At 42.8% G+C, this 22,849-nt stretch overlaps 1 protein-coding gene across 11 annotated transcripts in view; it reads right to left on the reverse strand.

Moving 5' to 3' along the window:
• tns1b (tensin 1b) overlaps positions 1-22,849 on the reverse strand; it is a 146,428-nt gene that overhangs the window by 55,239 nt on the left and 68,340 nt on the right. For all 11 annotated transcript variants that reach the window (XM_046403346.1, XM_046403351.1, XM_046403350.1 and 8 more), the window contains one exon: positions 14,169-14,207. In XM_046403346.1, coding sequence (XP_046259302.1) covers positions 14,169-14,207 — 39 coding nt within the window. The remainder of the gene's footprint in view (positions 1-14,168; positions 14,208-22,849) is intronic.

Below are 22,849 nucleotides of genomic sequence, written 5' to 3' on the forward strand. Positions count from 1 at the left end.
AAAGGTTCAGGACAGCATGAGTTAACTGCTGCAGATACTGCCAACACACTGTGAGCATTTCATGCCTAAAACTTTATTTTATGTTGTCTTTCAAAGACACGTCAGTACGGCACTGGCCACCATCTGCTTTGTTCATTTAGAACAACTCATCATGATGAGCCCAGTTAGAATAATCTGATCTTTCAACCAGCACAACTTAATCTGATTTGCATGCACGTCTATGCTGAAAACCAGAAGACAAATTTTCACACACACACATATATACATATATATACATATAATATTGCTCAATTTAAGCTTTTTTGTTTGTTTGGGGTTTTTTTTTTGAACATATTTTTTTGGACATAATCTGATGTGGAAAAGGTTCACACCGCCCAACCTGAGAATGCCATGGTCTTCCTCTGGCACAAGTTAGGGAGCAGTCGGTGAAAGGCTGGACCACGCTCTCAATAATATATAATATTCATTTTTTATTAGTATTATTATTATTTAAGAGTGGGAGAAAACCGAAGCACTCGGAGTAAACTCCACAGAGGAACACAGTGGGCTCGTCACAGCAAGAAGATGAAGCCCTGGCATTGAACCGTCACCTTGATGCTGTGAGGCCACAGTGTTTAACACTGAGGCATCTGTGCTCCTCTGAAACCTGAAGTCCTGTGTCATATCCATGTTAAACACTCTGTGCTACCAGCCTGGTAGCACAGAGTGTTCAGTTGGACATGAGGGGGGACCTCAGCTCTCTATACCGCCCAACCTGAGAATGCCATGGTCCTTCCTCTGGCGCAAGTTATGCAGCAGTCAGTGAAAGGCTGGACCACGCTCTCAATAAACCTTGTGAAAAACTTCTTAACCCTGCTCTGCTTTGGTGTAAGATGTTTTTTCAGTCCCTCAGTTATGTCTCTGAAGAGATCTTCGTTCTTTATTATCAGGTTCAGTCGGACTGTCCCTGAGTCGACCATCTTCTTTTTCAAGTCTCTCTTTACCGCCTTGGTGATCTTTGTGATACGGCGGCCACTTGGCTTGACAATAATGTCAGAGTCTGCGATCTCCCTCAAGAGCATCTGTTTGAGTGTTGTGATGATGTTCCTGAGTTCATCTACAGACACATGAATCCAGTCATCTTTGAGAATCCGGTTAACAAGCGCCATCACCATCAGATCGCAGAGTTGTTCCCGCTCTTCATCAGCTTCTTCACAGATAGCTGGTTCAACAGAAGCAGGCATTTCCTCACTCTCCGCTGCTTCCTCAATAGCAGAAGCAGCTGCTTCATCACCGACAGCTGGTTCGTCAGTGACAGCAGTGGTGGCTGTTGTTGCGTCTCTTTTCTCTTCTGACGGGCCTTCTGTGTTTGCTGAAAGATCTGCCACCTCTCTCCTGATTAAGCTTAGAGTCATCCTCCTCTTTTCCTCTTGTTCTTGTGTCTCCTGGTTGAGCCGGTTCCACATCAGCTTGAAAAATGTGTCCACTTCGGCTCGGATCACCATGAGATAATTTGCGTAGAATCGCCTTGGTCCGAGGTGGCAGAACAGTGCAGCAACCAGCTGATTACAGATCTCCTTCTGGCTGCTTGAGGTGTCTGCTGTCTCCTTTCTTATCTCGTCATCTTCCATGGACGACATCATGTCTCGGACCAGCTCTCCCCCCACATCAAGTATCTGCTGCAGGGATGCCTGTTCATCAGGTGTCCAGCAATCATATCTCTTCTTCAGTTTGGCCATGACCCCAATGATCGACTCTCTGGCATATCGGAGAGCAAACAGGGCCTTTACTTTATTTCCCACCTTCTTCCAGCAGGATGTTTCGGCCTCTGGTTCAGACTCTCTCTCTGACTCAAGCTCTTCCATTATGTCTTTTACAATCGCCGATGTTGCCTCGTTAGTATCCTGGGAGGTGCTGGACACAAGCTGTTCGTATTCTTGTTCTGAGAAGTCGTCTTTATTGATGACGCTTATACTATTCGCCTGTTCCTCCAGGATGTTCTTGATAGTTTCTGTGACCGTAAAGATGACGCTTTCTTTGGAATAAACTTCCACAAGAGTAATCGAATCCTCCATCTTATCTGATGCTGTTTCACTTTGAGTCACTTTATCGATGCTCCTGCACGTCATCTTAGATTTAAAGTGCTGCTAACGTGTTCTGCAAATTCAGATATGAAATTAAACGGAATCTACGTCCTATTTATGGAGTAGATCCAGTGTTCACGTGTATCAAAAGAACTTTGACTCCTTTGATGTCATCACATTCCAACCACTTAAAAGGAAAGAAACAACAAGGACCAGCCTGGAAACATGCAGCCTAGCAACCGTAGCTAAGCGCACCTAAACACTTTTTTTTTTTCCTAAAATTTGCACTGGTCAGTTCTTTGCGAAAAAAAAAACCAAAAAAAAAAAACATTTGTACAAAAATGAGTTTATAAAATGTTTTGTTGTAAATTAAGCAGTTTGAAGAAGTGTAGCTGAAATAACGATTGAAATGAAATGTCAACTATAGTGATGATGTTTTGGCAGTTTTCAACATGAAAACATGTCGGCTGCAGCTTGTCGGAGGTGACGTTTTGCTGCTTTTCCTCTGAATGATTGTGACTATTTTCTGCATTTTTAAAACCAACCAATCAGTCAGTTATTGGACAAAATAATGAAAATATAAAATAACCATTAGCTGCAGTCCTGTGCAAAAAAGTTTAAAATGAGCTCCAGCTCGACAAACTTCAACAGCAAAATCCTGCTTCAACATTAAATTAATGCAGGAGTCAGAACCATCTGAACAGATCAGATACAGCAATACGACACTCACAGGGAAATCTGCACTCAGCACTTCTAATACTTTAAGCATATTTTCCTGACTACATGCACATACTTTAGCTGAAGTAACATTTCAATGCAAGTCTTGTCTTCTTGTACCACAGCATGTACACTGTGGTGTTGGATGCCCAAAAATGACCATTAGGCTCAAAAATTAAATTATCTAATGAATAAAAGTTTAATGGCAATTGTTGTCCATTTGTCACCAGTTCAGAGCTGTTTGACTGTACCTCATAACGCATTTCTGTCACCTGTGTGACTTCTTTGTCCTCACTGAGATCTAAATAATTATGAAATAATGACAGGGGGGATGGTATTAAACTTCAATGATTTTTGAATGCCCACAAACAGCTCATAAAACTGTAAAAAGTATTGAAAGTTGGCAGTGAGCGCCTGGTCAGATTCTTTCATCAGCTCTCATTCAATCAGACAACTGTTTTAACTTGCCAGTGCCTGACTTGGGAAAAAAAAACCCAAAACAAAACAAAAAAAACATTTATGCAGAAAACAACTGCCATTGACAGTCCCACAAGGAGATGTTCTGAAAGCTTCAGTGGAATATAAACAGTAAATGCAAAGGGCAAATTATAGTCTGACTGTGCTGGCCCCAGAGTGCAGAGTCGAAACGCCCAGAGCAAACCACCGACCAGAAAATCATCCTAACTTTACCTCAACTCCAGCCTACCCAGTGACATACCAACTTACAACATAACAACATTTACAGACAGCCAAAAAAACCAAAAAAAAAATCAAGAAAATGGTGATTAAATAACCAACAGAATGACAACCAACAGAGTTAGAGATTTAACCTAACGTGAGACCATGACTGACATCTGCTTTCTGTACCAGGCAGGTGTGTTGCAGTGCATCAGACACGTGGAGGACAGGGTGACTTCTGTGAATGGAAGAAAAAGGAAACACCAGACGGATGTGGACAGCGGATTTGCTCAAAGGCCAAATTTTGCAGCCGCAAGCATTTTCACACAAATAGGCCCTATTGTGTGCACACCAAGGAAAACAGACACAAACAATTCTCACACTGATATATCCTAACATGTGTCTTTCCGCTTTCTATAATTGCAGCCAGATGGCCGGAGTGTGTGTGTGTGTGTGTGTGTGTGTGTGTGTGTGTGTGTGTGTGTGTGTGAACTGTCGTTGGGACATGCAAGTGACTCAGAAAGTCTGGGAAGTTGTGTATCAGCAAAATGTTGGACGTTTCTCTTAGACGTCTTCAAAGGAAACATTTGAAGGGAAACTGTGACGCTGAGGTTCATAATGATATCAAAGACTTTTCATTTCGTCATGGCAGTTCTCACAAGCCATGAACAATAAATGTCCATCTTAGTACAAATTCAAAGCCAGGACTGGGTCTTGGCTTTCATGGACCGTCTGTTTCATGGACTCAAATGATTAAATGGTTCAAACTCCAAGTCAGAATCTGCTGTGTCACAGTGAAGCTGAGAATCGAGGTCAATCCTCAGGGCCCAGACTGGCATTCAGAGTCAAAATGGATGAACAGGCTACTGGCTGTGATGTCCAAAACTAGACAGCATCAGTCAAGTCTACATTTACAAGCTGGCTGTAAATCAAACCCTGAGAACACACACTTAGAAGGTCCAACAGTGTGTAGGATTTAGGGAATATGGAATATAATATTTCTCATCATGTTTTCATCTTGATGCGTTTTGAATCGATGTGTTGATGTTACCTTAAAATGAGCCTTTTATATCTACAGAGGCAGCAGGTCCGCTTACACAAGGCCTGTCATGTTTCTACAGAAGCCCAGAATGGACAAACCAAACACTGGGTCTGGGAGAGGGGCTTTCATGTTTTTGTGTTGTTTTTTGTGGCCCTCGGTGTGAGTGTATGCACATGTGTGGTTGTCTGTCTTTTGTCAGGTGACCAGTCCAGGACGTAACCCCGTCTCTCGCCAGTCGGGACAGGTCCCCCCCACCGCCATTGGGGGCTTTGCAGGCCACTGAAAAGTGTGTTTATTTTCTTGAATTTCCCTAGGGATCAATAAAGTATCTATCCATCTATCTATCTATCTATCCATGAAACTTTCAAGTTAAGCTCAACATTGGTGAACTTGTGGGTATTTGCTATTGACCAAGAACAAGCTGTCCCATCAGTACTTTAAGGAGGATGGAAAACCAGAAAGTCAAAAAGCTGCGTTGCAGCATCCAATTTTATTTAACCTCCTCTGTCAGCATACAAAGGCCTCAAAAAACGAGCAATGATTTACAGACAGCTATGAGACAGAAATTAACGGTACACATACGTCTGTGTTATTCTCCCTTTGCTAACTGGCTGACACAATGTGTATCTAACGTGAATTGTCAGACTTCAGTGTCCCCTCAATGGAGGGATCAATGGAGACAGTCATGCACAGCAGAGTCCTGAATCATGAGGGGAAAAAAACACACCAGTTTAATTATTAGTTCTGAAAGAGAAAATGATGTTTCTCGTGTTTGTCCATAATTACATGCAGCTTGATGTTACAATGACAAAGTCTGAGTTTCTGTCAAACAGCTGAGCATTTCTGCACTGCACCTGCATGTACTGAGGCACACCAGCAACCACAGAGCAGACTGCTGTACACAAAAATCCTGCATGGTCTTTAAACACAATTACGAAAGATCTCCAGCCAAGAGCTCTGCAGCACCTGCAGAGAGTGACAACACCAACACTACAGCTCCAATTACACACCTCTGATCAGGCCCAATACTCTGTGTGTATCGGTCCAACAGCAGTTCTATCAACTTAAAAGGAAGAAAACATTTTCACTGTAGATCCTCAGATTTTCTGACTCCTTAGCACATCCCTAGCTCTGAGCCATGACTTCACCTTCAGCCAAGTCATCTGAGCATCATATTACAAAGTTCTCATGAGAGGAGCTAAATACGGGCTGCTGATCTCCAGTGTGGTAGAAATGTAGCGACAGACACAGTAATAGACAAAGAGTAGGGTAAATGAAGGAAGAGAAGTTCAGTATTTCCTGCTACAAAGCTTGTAATGAATATATCTGGGAGGGGAGAAAGTTGTCGTGGATCATTACCACAGCTGTGTTGTGTCAAAATCTACTGACACTGGCATCCATTTTGTAAAACTTCTGCTCACGGTCCACCAGGCAGGGTAATTTTAGGCCTATTCTGGTTTATCTGAACTTTTTCAGAAGTTTATCAGACGTTTTTAGCTTTAGAAAACCTTTTTTACAAGATTTGAGGGAATGTATAACATCTCTACAAAGACAAAAACACAACAAGGTTACAAAGAAAAGGCTGAGCTTAAAGTTTAGCCAAATTCAGTTCTTGTCCAGGAGGTTTCTGGATAAAAAGAGGTCTAATAAGTCTCCCTTTATTACCATTTTAAGCTGTACATCCCTGCCAGAATGCAACACACAGCTTATTCACAGAAAGGAACTAATTATCTGCAACAGGACCGAGTTCAGGAGCCTTCCGCCTTGTTACACATGTTCAAGTGTCCTTATAAAAACTGTCACGCGAAAACACACAGAATGGCGAGCGACCGTGGACGCAGCCACGTGTCTTTCTCCTGTAAGTACAGCATATCAGCGAGACTTTCACCCACAGCTCTGCTGGAGTCTTCATCTGTGCCAGCACTGTGCCATGTGCTTTCTTTCACATGAGCACAGTGGCTCCTTTGACCAATTTACCAAATTACAGCCCACTCTTTGAGGAAAGCAGAGGTAGCTTGCAATGCTGGGAGTTTCCCCCCTGACGGATAAACGTAGCCGAGAGCAGAGTCTCTGGGGAAATGACCCAGGGCTAAATATACAGCTGTGCATCTTTAGAGCTCGAGACAGCCCATTACACTCAGCTCAGCCAGCTCAGCCAGCTCAGCATGGACAGCAGAGCGGTTAAAATCAGCACTTTGGGTGTGAGTCAAGGACAGACAGACAGGGAGAGGACCAGAGTATTGCTGGGTGAGAGGGAACAGGCTGCGCCGACTGAGTGATTCAGTGTTTACCTTCAGTATGTGAGCTGTGCAGGCAACAACCGAATGTGTGTGTGTGTGTGTGTGTGCACGTGTGAAACTGACAAGAATGAAAGAAAACTTCTTTCCATTTTGTTCTTGTAGCACTTAATTCATAGTCACATAGTTCATATTCATGATTCTGCGTGTGTGATCTTGCGTTTGCTGGGCGTGTGGGCAGAGCGAGTGTTGGTCGTCACTCGGCACACACGGGAAGCTCTGCTGTTTCTTCTAGCGTAGATCCTTGTGTCTATATGAGTGTGTGTGAGTCAGGCCACCGGTGAATGCCACTCATCCTTTCCTCTCCTCCACACCTCCCTCCTCTCCCTCTTTCTCCCCGGGCAGCTTCGTTCATTTTTAGGACAATTGCTTTCTTTGGAGCTCTACTCGCATGTTTACGCTGCACGTTGGACAATAGCCCACACTGAGAGCTCTGCGGTCTCAGACAAGCCTCGATGTGCTTCAGTTTCAACTAAGCTGCTGGGATGATCCGCAAACTTTCATTTCGCTTTGATGAGAAATTACGCAGCATTCCTCGTCTGTAATGAAATGAGAAGATGAAGAGCTAAACGTGAATTTCGATAGGCATGTTACGTCAAATTATCGTTAAAGGGTCCTAAATGCAGCGAATGAAACACTTCCCAGAACAGCAGAAAATGTGCACATCTTGCCTGTCAGTGTTTTACATGTGCCTTTGTATCCTGTTTTTGATCATTAAACCTCATTCATATTCCTGCCTTCATGATTTCACAGGTTTATGATTGTCTGCCTGCAGGTGTATCATGATTTCTCACCATCTCAGTCCCTGTGAGGTGGTTCAGAAACCTGGAAAAGGTGTTTACACGCCCCAGAATTCTGGTTTCTGTGGGAGTACTCCAGGTAATATCTCCCACTCTTTTAAAACTGACACGAGGTCTTATCCAGGTTTCTGAAACCGGGATAAGGTCTTTTACATACGCAAAACATAACCCAATCAAAAACCTGATCATGACCGGGATACATGTTTGCATTCCCAGCACAATGCAGTCTGAGGGAAAAACCCGAACAGTGACTGGTTCAAAGGAGAGGCCACTTACGACTCACTGTGAATGAGACTCAGCTGATTTACATTCGCAAATAAATTGTGATTGATCCAATGGGAGTCACAGCATCAGAGCAGCTCCGTCTCTGGTGAGGACTTCAAAATACCTCTGACTTTCCACACATCTTGGTTTTGTGACTTGCTCATTTGTGTCCAACACGTCTCGGAGGGCGACGGACGTGACACCATCACTCTGACGTGTGCAGTAGCGCCTTCTAGTGGGAAAAACTCAAACTGCAGACCTGGAGATGAGCTGACATGATAGTTTACCTGAAGCCTTGTCTTTTACAGCAAAATCCGCTCGGTCATTGTAAATATCCATCTATAGCTATTTTGTAACTCTGAGAACGTATAAAGTCTAAATGATGGTCATTGCTTCAGCGACAGAGCATCAGAGGTCTTCCTTTTAGGAAATAGGTGAAAACTGTGACTGTATTTGTTTGCCTTCAAAGTAAAAGCACAGCTGTTTGGCAAAAGTCTTAACAAATGTTTTCCCCCACGAGTGGCTGCCTAAAAAGGCAATCCTGCTTCACTGCAGCTGAAGCTACCCCAGAGCCAATTCTGAAAATCTGATGCTTAGAAATTAGAGGACAAGTGGAATGTTTGTGGTCGCCTGCAAAGACTATTAGTTCACAGTTTTCAGGGTAAATCATGCAAGCATCCACACTTTATCCTCTCTCATGCAACAAATGTATGATACACACATGTGCACAGGGTTTACACAGGCACAAACGGAATTTGGTCAAGTCATTAATACAATACGGTCATATTCATAACAACACGGTACTACTGAAGTTTTAAAAAAACGATACGCTAATATTCACATACGGCCCAGCCCTACTACTTCATCAATCTCAATAACACACACACACACACACACACAGCTGTTCCTCTCTCATGCTCCATGGTCCTTCATCTGCAGCTTTCACACAGCCATGTCACAGAAATGTAAACACAGCGCTGAGGAAGGAGGAGCTGTGTGTATCCAGGGTTCGGGTTTGTGTTGTGTATGCGTATTCCCATTCCCATCCCTTTGCGGTGGGGGGAGGGGGTCCAAAATGCCAGGGATCTCTTAGGACCAGAGGAGAGGAGAGTGGACAGTCCTCATTGTGGGAAAAACCCCTGTGCCGTCTGTGACCCAAAACCACCTCTGACTTCTGTGTGTTTCTCACCCCGCCTGTCCCTGCTTCCACTGATACGAACCCGAGCGCTCACTGTGTGTTATGTAACCAGAAGCCTCCCCCAACATGTGAGAGAGGAGGGAGGCTCTACAGGCATCAGCCAAGCACTTTCACTCTGCAGGCGTGTCAGTGTGTGCGTGTGTGTGTCTGCATATGTGCCAGCAGGGTAATAATGCCAAAAAATAAATAAATCAGGATTATAAAAGAGAAAAACACCAAAAGCAATTGTTCAAGTCTTATCTAGACTGCTGCACTACACATCACTACTCATTTCTTTGGCTTGGCTGAGCTCATACATGTGAAAAATGAGATGTTCTGCATTATGCAATAATTAATTAGTCATAATAATAGACAATTATGAGTGTAATGCAGTCGATAAAGTAGGCTGTAAATCAGGGCTTTACAAAATGTCATTAGAAAAATTATTCAGAAGACTGTTAAGGCCCAACAAAACAATAACTGACCTGTGTATTCCTGCCAAAATAAGCTATATTTAATAAGCTATTGCAGTTTCATCCTTTGGGGGACATGAAAGTCTTTACCAAATTTCATGGCAATCCATCCAATAGCTGTCAAGATATTTCACCCAAAATAACAAACGTGATCTTCATGGTGGTGCTAGAGGAAAAGTCAGTGGATCACCACAGTCATTAGGATTCATCATCTGAGCACTGTGAATGTGCTGTATGTAGTAAACTTAATGTCAATCCATCAAATAACTGTTGAGACATTTCATTTTCAGTGGCTGACCTAACAGCTAACATTTCCATTTATACATTTGTTTGGATGAAAATGACTTGGGCAGTCATGGTTAGAGGAAACCAACGCTGACTGCTTGTAGGAAATGAGATGTGAATAGTGGTCCACTGTGTCAAAGTCTCATCCTTTTTTCAGCCAATCATCCAGCCAGAAGTCCCATGTATCATGAGGCTGTTTCTGTACCAACGTCAAACTTCTGTTCCTTTGCAACTGAGAGAAAACAGTCATAACGTGGAGCCGCAAAAGGTTCGTGTGAGCTCTTTTAGATCAGAAAGGCATTAATAAAGCTCAAGTGGCACTAAACAATCAGAGCCCGTCCCAAAGTGTGAAAAGTCTCGGGTCTATTCTTATTTGTTTTTTTTTTTTCTTGGAACAGAACTGTTTATCAAATGAAACCACTGGACCGACAACAGGAAACCACACCAAAATGCAACGGTTGATGCACATGAGAAGGAGGACGCTGGCATGTGATTGCTCAAGTTCGGAAATCCTGACATGAGTGACCACAGTCTGAGTCGATGTCTCTTTATACTGTACTCTCGAACACCAGTAGGAGAACTGGAGGGAATAAATTACAGCTTAGTGTGCAGACTAGTCCATTATGATAATATGTCACAGTGAATACCACTGGAATTGCTTTGACTCTCTTCACTGCAGAACCTAACTTGGTGAGATGCCTTCTTTAACTCTTACTTTTAGTAGTAAGCTAACACTTTTGCTTGCATTTGGCTCATCAATTAGGTCAAACAAGACAGAAAAATGCATCAAATCTCTTTCCCACCATCATTCATTTGAGACGAATGTTCAGGAAAAATCAGTTCAATGTGATGCTCAACAAGCTCATTTTATCCTCCCTCCATCATCTGAGCACCCTTAAGTTTTATGAAACATATATACACACACTTGATGTTGCTGGATTATCACATCTGACCACATAACCACGAAGACATGACAAGTGGCTCTTAGTTCAATATTAAACATGTATTTTATAGTTTAGTCTGCACATTCCCAGGAAACTGAGATCTTACTGTATATCGTTGCCGGATGTCTGACTGGTGCTTGTATATGTAGCGTAATACAGGACACATCGGGGAAATATGTGTGGTTCTAAACACAGTGCTAATTGGACCACATCTAGACCATCTTTGCCCTGCAGTTAGTCATTACTCAGCAATGTCCTGGCCCTGTTCCCCCACCAGACGTATAAAAAAAGGAAGCTGGATGACGTAGGTGTTATCGGTTTATGGTTTTCTGCGTCTGTGTGCACATCTTTGCCTGTGAGTGCATGCTCTCTCTTTGTGTGTTTTTCAGGGGGGCCTGTGCTCACCAGAATCCCTCTCTCCCTCTCCTGCCATCCCCTCACCCAGGCTTTGCATTTGTGCAAAATAAAACCTATTCCTGGCACAGCTGCCCGAGGGCTCCCAGCACGACTTTACAGCACGCCACGCACGTCCAGCTGCAGGTTGGTTTCAGTAAGTTCTGAGAGGTTGTTAGCTTCAAACTACATCCTGGTGCAGGTGAAATTATAGCATCTTGTTTCTGTCAGGTACCAAAGCTGTGGCTAACTTTCCTAATATATTACACACAATAAAACTCCGCTGCCAACCTTTCTGTCCGAGATGTGTGTCATGCTAGGAGAAGCTAATGCAGACTCGAGCTTCTAGTCTCAAGCAGAGACGAGGAGCAGCCTACTGAGGTCTGGCAAGCTCCAACTTTAGTTCTTTCAAATTTTTAGTCTTCGGCCAAAGCTGATGCTGACTCGTGTGACATCACTTGAGTCAGCATCAGCCCTTCACGCAGCTACCTCTAGAACGACAAAAGGCTTCATTCAGCTTTATTCACACATACTCCCCAGCACCTGTGCACCTGTAAACACACTTTGAAGTGTAAAATCAGTGGAATTCCCCTTTAAGCCAACAAGTCCTTACACAGGCCCAAAAAAGGGAAATCTGGGGACAAAAAAAAAAAGAACAATCTACACCTACACCACTGTGAGACAAGACCCAAAGTCCTTGAGGTGAGATTGTTTCATCAACAGTGTTTCAAAACCAAAACGATGCTTTTTGTTTATGGTTGATACATCTTGGAGACGAGCCAGAGAGTGCAACAGCGACACACACGCACACACACACACACACACACGCACACACGCACACACACTCACAGTCTTGTAAGCTATACTGGATTTAACTGCTGGTTTGTCTTCTGTCATTTGGAACAAGTCCCTTGTTTGGGTTGGACAGACTCCTCGTCGCTTCCAACGAAAGTTACATTTTAATGATGATGGTAACAAATAAGGAAATATCATACTTTTAAGGTACATTTACAAAATATATAATGATTATAAATATAATAAATATTTCCCATGATTATATTTCACTTTTCTTTAGCTAAAATAATAAATAAAGGAAAATGTCAGGCAGCTTGTTATTCTTCTGCTGGGCTAACAGCTGCATGAAAATATCAGGTTTTCATTTCATTCTTAAACCAGAATTATCATCTGGTAATGAAGCTGTACATTTGGTAGCTCATCCCAACTCAGTGGAATGTCTGGATTGTGCATCTTTCCAACGTCTTCCTCCAACTTAGTTAATATATGGTCGATACTGCAATCAGTCTGCACCTGAGTGGGGCAGTAAATCACGACGCTCTCTGGCAGCGAGCGAAGGAATTCACCAAACAAGGGGCTGAGGAGAGCTCGCACACACCTCAGACTGGAGTGCTGCTGTTGGGCACGTTTACAGGAATGCACTCCATCACGTCCACACACAAACACAAACATCAGCGTCCAGTTCCTGGCACTGAAACTCACTACCAGAGGGTTGACACATACTGTACGCACCAGTGGAATGATTTACTCATGCATGTAATATAAACTGGTTACAGCATCAGCGTGACACCCTAACACTGTGTAACATTTCAGGTATATAAAAGCACTACCACTTCATGTGCTTCACATTTTTCCAATGATCACCCACGGCCATAAAGCATGACCACTGGTGGCCTTTTAAAGCCAGTATCGCACACATAAAGCTTTATCAACAACATTTTTACACCTCAGCTCGTCAGCATTTACGAGAGCAATCAGCACCTATAAGGCAGGCACAAAAGCCTCCAGGGAGACTCTTGTTGGCAAGCTAAAGAAAAAGGGGGGAAAATGGAGGGACATGCCCTGCAGCTTCTATTACTTTCATGCTATTAAAACAAAGGATTGATATTAAATTCTGCATTTGAACAACTGCCCTAACATTTTCTTGTGTACTGTCTTGTGTACTGTCTGTCTGTCCTGTGCAGTATTGCGAATACGTAAACATAAGAGCTTGTGGCAACTCAAGGCAACTCAAGGCGGACTGATTCCAGCACAATAAGTCAGAACTGTCAGCTGATAAATAGCAGCATTAACACACTACAAATCGAGTTAGTGAAGTGAGTGTTTGTGTCACATGGAGGCTAACAGGTAATGTGGGAGGGTTAGTCTGTGTTGGGGTCTTGTACTCACAGTCCAAAGGTGTTCATTTCAGAAACCAACGAGCTCAGTTTGAGAGCAGCCCTTTAACAATGCCCAGAAAGTTTAGCCCACACAGCTGCACATCTTAAACCGATGTGTTCATGTAGAAAGCATTTAGTGCAAAAGCCTCTGCAGAGGATAATAACATGTTCCTGCTTGATTACGGCAGCCTTTATGAAAGAAAAACAAGACATTTCGAGAAATATTTTCTCTGCGAGTGTATGAAAGTGCAGGGGATATTTACTTTGGTTTGTAAAGTACCCAAAACCATTTAAACACACAACATATGAGAAAGAGAGTGAGGGAATCATCTCCAAGTCTAACACGGCTTCTAATCCCAATACCAAATAAGGCAACAGAGCAAGAATATTTTTATTGCCCTCGCAAAATCACTTCATACTCAGACTACGTCCCAATTTGTTCGGTGTTATTTTAACTACGCAAAGACGTCAGCGCGATACAACAGATTGAGGGACACAGTTTTTCTTTTTCCTTTTTTATCTGGATGACTTTTTTCATGCCGCATCAACCAACAGATCCAATGCTTTGAAATCCCTTTTTTAAAATCATTTTAGCAAAGCAGAGAAAACAACTGCCAAACAACGCTTAACTCCAGCAAAGCCTGGTTTATTTATACAGCCTCAAATCACACGTCCGTCTCAAGGGGCCTCCAGATAATGGTTCATTATCTGCAATAGTAACTGCCTTGTTAGTGCGGCTGATAGAGGCTGTTACTTTCCAACCGTTTGCGATTATTCTACACCACGAAGAACCCAATAATGCCTGCTGAGTATAACCAGCATGGAAGCAGTTACAAAAACTTTAAAAAATGTGTTGCTTACCAGCTCATAGTTTGTTGCAGGAACACAAGATGAAGACACCTAAAAATAAAAACAGAAATGGTTAGTCACATGGTTGCTTATTTCCAGTTTTATTATTATAAAAAGCTAAAACACAGCAACTGACTTGAAGTGCAAAATTCTTGCATTTATTGGATTTAACATCAGGTTTTATGGTTTCATATCTTCAAAATGCACCTATTAGCTTTAACATGCCACCAGTTTTGTAATCCATAACCGCATGCAGATGCAAAGCAGAATAGAGTGACAGGCTTCATTACCCAACTCTGCAGTTCCCTTCGACTCTACGGAGCGTTTTAGGATCTTTCAGCTCAGTGTTTTGGCGTTAAGGCCCACAACGTTACTGCTAAGTTTCACTCTCGCCCCTCTTATTTCCAGCGGCAGCAGATATTTTCAGTGCAGAAACTGCAGTACGGTAAATAGTGAACTCGCCAGTGAACATATCAGCTGGATGCAAAACGGATTTTAACTTTGCAAACATTCTAGCCATATCATCTTGAAAACATAAAGTTAATATAAAACACAATGTTGTGCTGCCCCCAAGTGGCCAAAAATCAATCGGTGCAGCTTTAAATCAGTTTACGATGATCTTAATGTACTTTATGCAGCCTTCCCATCAGAAATGACACTGAACTGACACTGGTTAACAATTCGCACAACATAATAACGACAGAGAAAGTTTAAGGATAAGCTAATGGCAGTACTAACGATGTGTTAGCAGTGCAATAAACTGATTTAATGTTTGTTTATCTCTCCAACTAGAACTCCGATCTGATGCCGTAAAATGGCCAAGGGAAGTTAGTCAGTGGTGGGATTGCTCCAACAGAACCCATGATCTGTCAAGTCCCCGAGCTAATCCGATTACCATCGGACAGTTTCCACGGTCATTCTGTGGGCTCGGAGCAGCCACATGAGGCTGATAAACAGGAAGAATATAATGATAATGACCTCTAACAGAAGATTCAAATTAAGTGCTTCCAGACGAAGATGACAGCTTGATGAGGATCAAGACAAACAGGATGTCACCACTGATGCTTCCTTCCTGTGCATGTCTGGATTCTGTCCCTTTGTTCCTGTTTCACCATGATTTTTCTGAGGCTGCACACGGAAGAAAATCCCTCCAAACTTAATTTTCCCCAGTTAGCCATGCACAGCACCATCTCTTCTGTAGAGCAGCATGACAGCACAGGACAGCCCTATGAGTCCAGTAGGCTTTGACTTGTTTGTATCCTTCATCCCTCTTTTATTACTATCACAAAACTGAGTCTGGTTGGCTTTGAAAGCTTAGGCGTTGGGGTTATCACAGCTGTTGACCTCTAAAAGCAGCTTTCATCTATGCTAGTCCTTAGCCAAGACTAATTGTGTCATTGCATGGACACAAGCCTTCTGCTCTGTCAGGGTCTGCTTTGTGTTACTGCTGAGGGAGGCCTGCACAAATAAAATACAACGCTGCTGTTTTTGGCCTGACATACATACTGGACATATCACAGGTTTGTTCAGATAACAGATTTTAGATAATGCTTTAAACATCACCATGACATGCGCTGATACCAGGATTCAGTTTCAATGAATTGATTTTCACGTCCCAAACAGCTTCTATAGGATGGTTTTATTTCACTGGATAAACAATCGGATGTACTTCTGAGGTGTAGCATGCTGGACTGTCCACCAGCAGTGGATGCTTTCAAAACCAAACTAAACAGACCACTGGATGACTGCCACTGAGATGTTACGATAACTGATTAGATTCACAAAGTTGAGGATGTGTGAGTCACCTTGGGTCATTAAAGTCTCTTATAGTCTCTTTTATAGCCGTTTCCAAATGTGGAATACAGGAATGTTGTCTCTAAACAGGAAATAAGCTTTATCAGATTACGTGTTCCTTTAGCAGTAGGAGCAGCTGATACACTGATATGAAAAGAGGCTGTGCCTAAATTCAACGCATACTCTGATACTCTAGCTGTTGGTACGTCCATAAGACCATCACAACATCTTCCATAGGATCCAAATGTTCCTCGGTGACTGCTTTCTGTCACAGTTACCCAACACCTCATACTCCTGAATGATGGCATCTCAGTGGAATGCATCTCTGTTTTTGAGACTTTGTCTGGCATGGTGGAGTGTGTCTGGAGTTGACAGGATACTGTATCTCCGTCTGGCTCACATCACCTCCATTACAAGTTATTCTAACCCTTCCATAACCCTCTTTCTACTCCGCCGTCCTTATCACTCCGAGCACAGCGACATGCCGTTCTTTTCTCAGAGGCCCTGCTACTTCGGGTGCCGTCCTTCTGCCCCAACTCCTCGGGCCTGGTCAGTGTTTCCACCTGCCTCTGCCCTGCAAGCTGCTGACAGATACTCCACCTGCAGTCAGAAACCACTGAGTATGTCTGCACTATAGAAGCACAGTTAGAATTTTGAGAAACATGACCTTATAGCATTTAGCCAAGCTACTATTGGCATTCAGATTGGATGTTTTGGTTCATAATTCGTCATAGTTGTACCTTGCAGCAACATGTCCACACCAGTACAACCACACAGCTGTCAGATTAAGTGTTGATACACTGTGAGGACTTAAAGGGAAATTTAATTATGAAATGTGACTTTCTGTGGACACTGCTCCAGCAAACGAGAGGGCAAAACAAAGCACAAAGAGCAATGGCCAGACTTTTGTATGTGACATTTAGCTGAATGTCAGATCTAATAAGATTCATGCTTTTCATTTTTGCTAAACAGTTAATTACGACTGAGACAACATTAATGCCAAGTTAGCCAATGTCCCCAGTGTAATAAAGCCTCTGATGTAAAGGTCAGATTGAGTGGGTAGCGGGTGAGTAGTCTGCCCACATCAGCATAGCTCACAGTCTTCCACGTGCCAAGCAGTTGTCGCTTAACTTGTGGCTGGAGTTTGCAGTACTGCAGTCTGTTAAAGCATTTACAGCCAAGAAAACATTTTCACCAAAAGGTGAAACATACACAACATCATCTTATCCAATGAAGCGCTTTTTTAAGTCATATTACCAGTGCGGTCAGTCCAGCACTTTGGACTAGACGGAAATATCTCAACGATCAGATAAATTGTTCTACCAACTTTTGCGATACTTGATTTTTTACTCCAGCACTGCCATTAAGGTTGACATTTGTGGTTGAGTTAAATGAGCCTTTATTAGAGTGGCTGAATCATTAAACGAGCCAAATCATTAAACAACACGTTTCAACCACCAAGTCTTCATCAGTGCTGCAGACCACAAGCAATCTGGGTGAGAACTCACCTATACAGCAGTAAGAGCCAATGGCAGTCAAAAACAGCCCAGATAATTATATGACAGATGGCACAAAACACTACAATAACGGGATGAGATTACGCACAACTATTTACATTTACATAATACATAGAAAATACCCACATATTTACACGCTGCAATAGTGAGCCAAGAGGGGAGCAGAAACAGATCAGGTCCAATGAACCAAAATGAAGCATCTATTTTTACATTTGAATCAAACATGGAAACAACTCATAAATGTAATCAGTGCAAAGGGAAAGGTGAGTAATGCAGTGAGGGCAGCGTAACCAAAAGCTTCTGCATCACGTTTGCATTTGGACGAAAACCTCCACGAAGCCTTTGTCTGTGCTCTGCTGTGCGTGGGGAGGAGGTCTGGCAAGAATGTGTGTTGATGCTATCGGGAGTATTCAAATGAGTGTAATATAATAAAGAATAATTGTGCTGCCGCATTCCGTACATACTTGTGTAAACAGCAATAAACAAGGGCCCATTTCCTGCAGACAAAAGTCCATGTCAGACGTCTCCATCTTGTAGGGCAGCGTTCACATGCAGCTTCCTCTGACACACTCCAGACACAGTCCTGTTACGTAACTGATGACAGTATCGCAGGTCTGAATATAATAATGACCCTCGCTAATGACATGACCGGGGTAGAGCCTTAAATAAATGATGAACTGACTCATATGGGCAAACAACCTGCAGTGAAACCTCTGCTGTGCTTATGTCTATAAATCTCACACTTCAAGTAGGAGAATCAGACAGGGCAGTGATAAATCGTGGCAGAGAAAAGCTCATTCCAGCTTTACTCTGTGCAGCGACTGCCACGCAGGTTAGCTTGATTCCACCGTGGAAACCAGCGTGGGGACGTGCGCTGCAGCTAACAAAACTTTCCCCGGCCCACTGAGCTGGCATATAAACACACGGCTGCCCTGAGTGCTTTTATGTTTATCCAGCTCCTCGCATCTGGCACATCCCAGCAGAACTATTCAGTGTGCAAATTCAATTTGTGAGCTGTAACCAGCAACAGAAGGATTTTTCTGCCGCCGTGATGCTGGAGTGTGCCAGAGTGCGGGTCCGTATGGACTTGTTGGGATATTATCAAAGCACAAAGGAATGATGGGAGAGCTCTGGTCCAAGCGCCCATGCCCTATCGCTTTATCTGCTTCTCCATTTCTAACCACTGATTTACGACTGTTTTGATGCACCTCCTGTACGTATACCGAATGATCATTTACTAGAATCTCGATCTCCACGCTCATTTCGTGCTCATTAACTTGCCTTTCTGCCTCTCTGCATCTAATTTCTTTTAGATCTTCTCTTCGTTCTGTTTCTGGGAAAGTTATGGCGTCTGTTTCACTCCAGGTAAAGTTGTGGAAAATCTCAGGTTTATTGAGCAGATTGGACTGGAGAACATGTACACAACTGAACAGCGGTCTCCAAACATGGTTCCTTGTCCCGCTGCCACCGGTTTATGTTTCAGAGCATAACAAATGTGTGTGTGTGTGTGTTTGTGTCCGTTTCTAGTGATTTTCATGTCTTCATGCATATTTGTACTGGGGAGCAGCAACAGTTAGTCCAAATGAGTCAATCAACAAAAAATTTATCCACAACTCAATCATCGTTTCAGTCATTTGACAAATAATACAGCAAACATTCTCAGGTTTGAGCTACTTCATTGTGAGGATTTGCTGCTATTAGTCACTGTAAACTGAACACTTATGGTTGTTGCTCAAGTCACTTTGGATGTGTTGTGAACAAATTTAATTTTTTCTTTTTTTAAATTGAGTGATTCATTGAAAATAAAATAATTGTTACTTTAAGTCAGCCTGTGTATGTGCACCATCTGTGTGCATACTCTATGACAGCATCATGGAGCCGGTCTGTAGGTATACTTTACAAAGATAAAGAACGACGTCATTGCAGTAGCAAATAACCAAGCAGAGATAACACGCATAAATATGATGATAAGGAACGATAAAGTACAAGACTTTATTCTGCTTGTGTATGAATAATTTGATTCCCAGAGGGATGGACGGTCTCTGGATGTCCCCGTCATGTTTCTTGTCCACAGCTGGGACTCAAAGTGGCTCCCTGCCCAGCGGACTGTCTGTTCATTCTCACCCCGTCTTTGTTGGACAGGACTGACAGCCCGGTGTGGGGAGAAGCTACAGCTTGTTTCTTTTGTTCCAAAGTTACAGCAGGGGTCACGTTCCCTTCCCAGGCTCTTTCAGCTAAGAGCCGGTATTTAACAGCACGCTAATTTACACATTCGGCATGGCTCTCGCTGCCTGGCACCCGACCAAGGGGTGAAGGACCAGCAGCCGGGGGGGGGGACAAGTGAAGACGGCAGCCATGAAGACTCAGGGTTGAGGGAGGGGTGTACGCCCTTTGGCATCCATAGTTAAAGTCCCTTGCTTAAAGAGTCGGTTGCATTTCCACTCTGCTGTGGTATTTTTGATGAGAAGCTAACCAATTTAAGGTTTTTTCACAGCAATTAAAGGTTTTTTCACAGAAAATCCCATCTGAAGTCATTCCGCCCTGAAGCAACTCTTTGACATTTTGGGCAAAGTGCTTGTTTGCAGTCTTGCACAGAGACATAAGTGAAGATCAATAGTTATTTCATTCCTGTACGTACAGCACGGAGAAACGTCTCTGAGGTGTTTTGCTTAGCTGAGCTAAGGGGAAAACTGCACCCTGTGGAAAACGGTCCTACAGCATCTCTACATTTTCTACCCCAGTGACACCGTTAGGATGAAAACACTTTTCCACATGTTGTCATTTGGACATCTGCTCGCACGCAGGAAGCAGTGCAAAGACATGCACGCAGACTGAACACATCGAACAAGAGTGACATAAACAGAAAAATGATGCAGGACTGACTGAGTCCAAGTAAGAGAGAAAATTGTAAAAAAAAATAAAATCCCCTGTGGGATATACAATACGAGTGTCTTACAGTATTTTCACAAAGAAATGATCAATTACGTCATTAAAAATGATAAAAACCACATCCACTTCATTCATGGAGGTTTCAAGTTTTTCACAACACACTTGAATAAGTTGCACTTGGACGGCAACTGGCTTCAAATTTACTCTTAATGTCACAAATCCTCTCGTACGTGTTAAACTGAGACTTAAGGTGAGCACAAAGAAGCTTTTCCTGCAGCTGACGGACAGCCTCTTAGTGTCACACTGTAGTCATACACCAATCTGCAAACATCCAAGCGAAGAAACAATAAGCCAAAACATATTTTTGAGCAGACTATGAAGTTTATTCTACCCTTAAACCACAGGAGGTCAAAAAATAAATGAAAAATCAACTATTATGGTGAATGCCCTCTACTGGACCCTTAAATACACAGAAAAATCACCACATAATGTCATATTGTGGTTCTCATTGTGTGGTTATTGGTACTGTGGTAAGTGTGTGCACTAATATTTAACGTGGAAGAGTGCAGGATCTGCCGCAGTCTCAACCATAAGCTTTTATCCCTGTGCTGTGCTCCTGACAAAAACAGTCTCACCACAGGGTCCATTTAGTGGCTGCTTTGGAGCTTTTAATCATATCACATGATCTTCATCAGCAGATGGATTTGCCCAGAAGACATGGAAATGTACAAAATGTTTGTATTTCTGTGAGGACTGGCAATTCCATGACGACTGAGCAAGTCCATCTGCAGATGAAGATCACGTGAAAGGACTGAAAGGCTCACACCGGCCCCTAAATGGACCCCGGGCTTTTGTTTGGGCTGCATCGACTCTGTACGAGCGGCGCCTCGGTCTCTTGATGTCAGGAGGCGGACGGGACAAGCTGAGGCGAGCCTGCACTAACCACGCTGACATTTAGCACAAAACTGTGAACTTATATCTCAGACATGTGAGGATCTTACTGCCACACTAACTCCTCACACTCACACACTTTGCTGTATCCAACGACAGATGGATGAGCACGTTTGGGTTTCGCATTTGATTTAAAGTGTCTTCCCGTTTTTCTCTTCATGTCCTCCTTCATCCACTTCTCCTTCAGCTTCCCCCTTTTGATTTTTTTTTACACGCATCAAAAGTCGAACACAGCGAATGTTAGAACTGATTCACGATTTACTCAAGCAGTGAGAATGAGCCGTGAGGACTCTTGCTGCTCCATATTGTTTTGTACAGACAAGAAAGACTCAAACTGCTTTCAGTGACTCCATCCCATATATCATGCATAACCTACCACCCCTCATAATAATAATAATAATGAGATGAGATCAAAATATATCCAAGATATATTAAGGCAGAATCAGGACTGCCATTAGCAGGTCTTAAGCAATCTGGGCAAATATCAAGCCAAAAAAAATGTTGTCTTCCAATATTTCCACAGTTAAATCAAGTCTTCACAGTCTTGTTTTGATGCACAGAAAACAGAAAACACATTAATGCTGTTTACACACGTTGTTTAGGCCCAGACAAACATCCCCTCATCTTTTAGCACACTAATCCTCACGTCTCAGCTGCTCCGACAGATCCGGGAACCTGGCACCGATGTTTCCTGTCTTTCTGATGGAGACCAAGCCCCCTTCCTCATCAATCAGCCATGAAAATCAAACAACAATATGAAGGCTTTCTGGCAAAACTAAGGAAACGTGCCTGCTTTCTATAAACATTCCTCTAAGAGACATGACGGCTTGATAAGGGAAAAAAAAAAGAAAACAACCTCTCCACCTTCACACACACACACACACACACACACACACACACACACAGGGCACATACTTCGCATAGCGTTCACATGGATGCTCAGTCATATGGAAACAAACGTGATTTTTTTTTTTTTCTTTTACATTAATTTAAGTGAATTGTGCTGATGAATTTCAGGCTTTGTCCATCACTTTTCCAACACATTCAAATTGTAGCATAATCTTAAATTCTTCTTACAAAGGATTAATTACATTACGATAACAAAATTACAATTTGTTATACAAACTTTGGAGCCTACTCTTAATGTCTGCCACATTTCCAGTAAAAAAGAAAAAAAAAGTGCATATTAGTTTATACAGTTTCCAGTAAATTGGTGGATTGTTTTGTGGGCTGGATTTACTGGAAGCAACACATAGCAATACCCACTCCATTCATTCCTGCAACTTCTACCATGAGCCGAGGCCTTCAGAGCAGTCAGGAGCTGCTTCTTCAACTCTGCCATGGATCTTAAAAGGAGCTGTAAGCAGCGACGTGATATGACTGAGGTTCCAAGTGATGGCAGCTTGTCAGAGCCTGTTAGATTTGTGCCAAAGAGTCAAAGTCAACAGCTAAATCTCGAGTGAATGACTTAAGGAACAAACTGATTAGTGGAGTTGGAGGTGAAATCCTAAAATATGACATCATGCAGCCTTGTCTTTCTTA

The sequence above is a fragment of the Scatophagus argus genome, chromosome 11 (genome assembly GCF_020382885.2).
Source record: "Scatophagus argus isolate fScaArg1 chromosome 11, fScaArg1.pri, whole genome shotgun sequence".
Classification (NCBI taxonomy): Eukaryota; Metazoa; Chordata; class Actinopteri; family Scatophagidae; genus Scatophagus; species Scatophagus argus.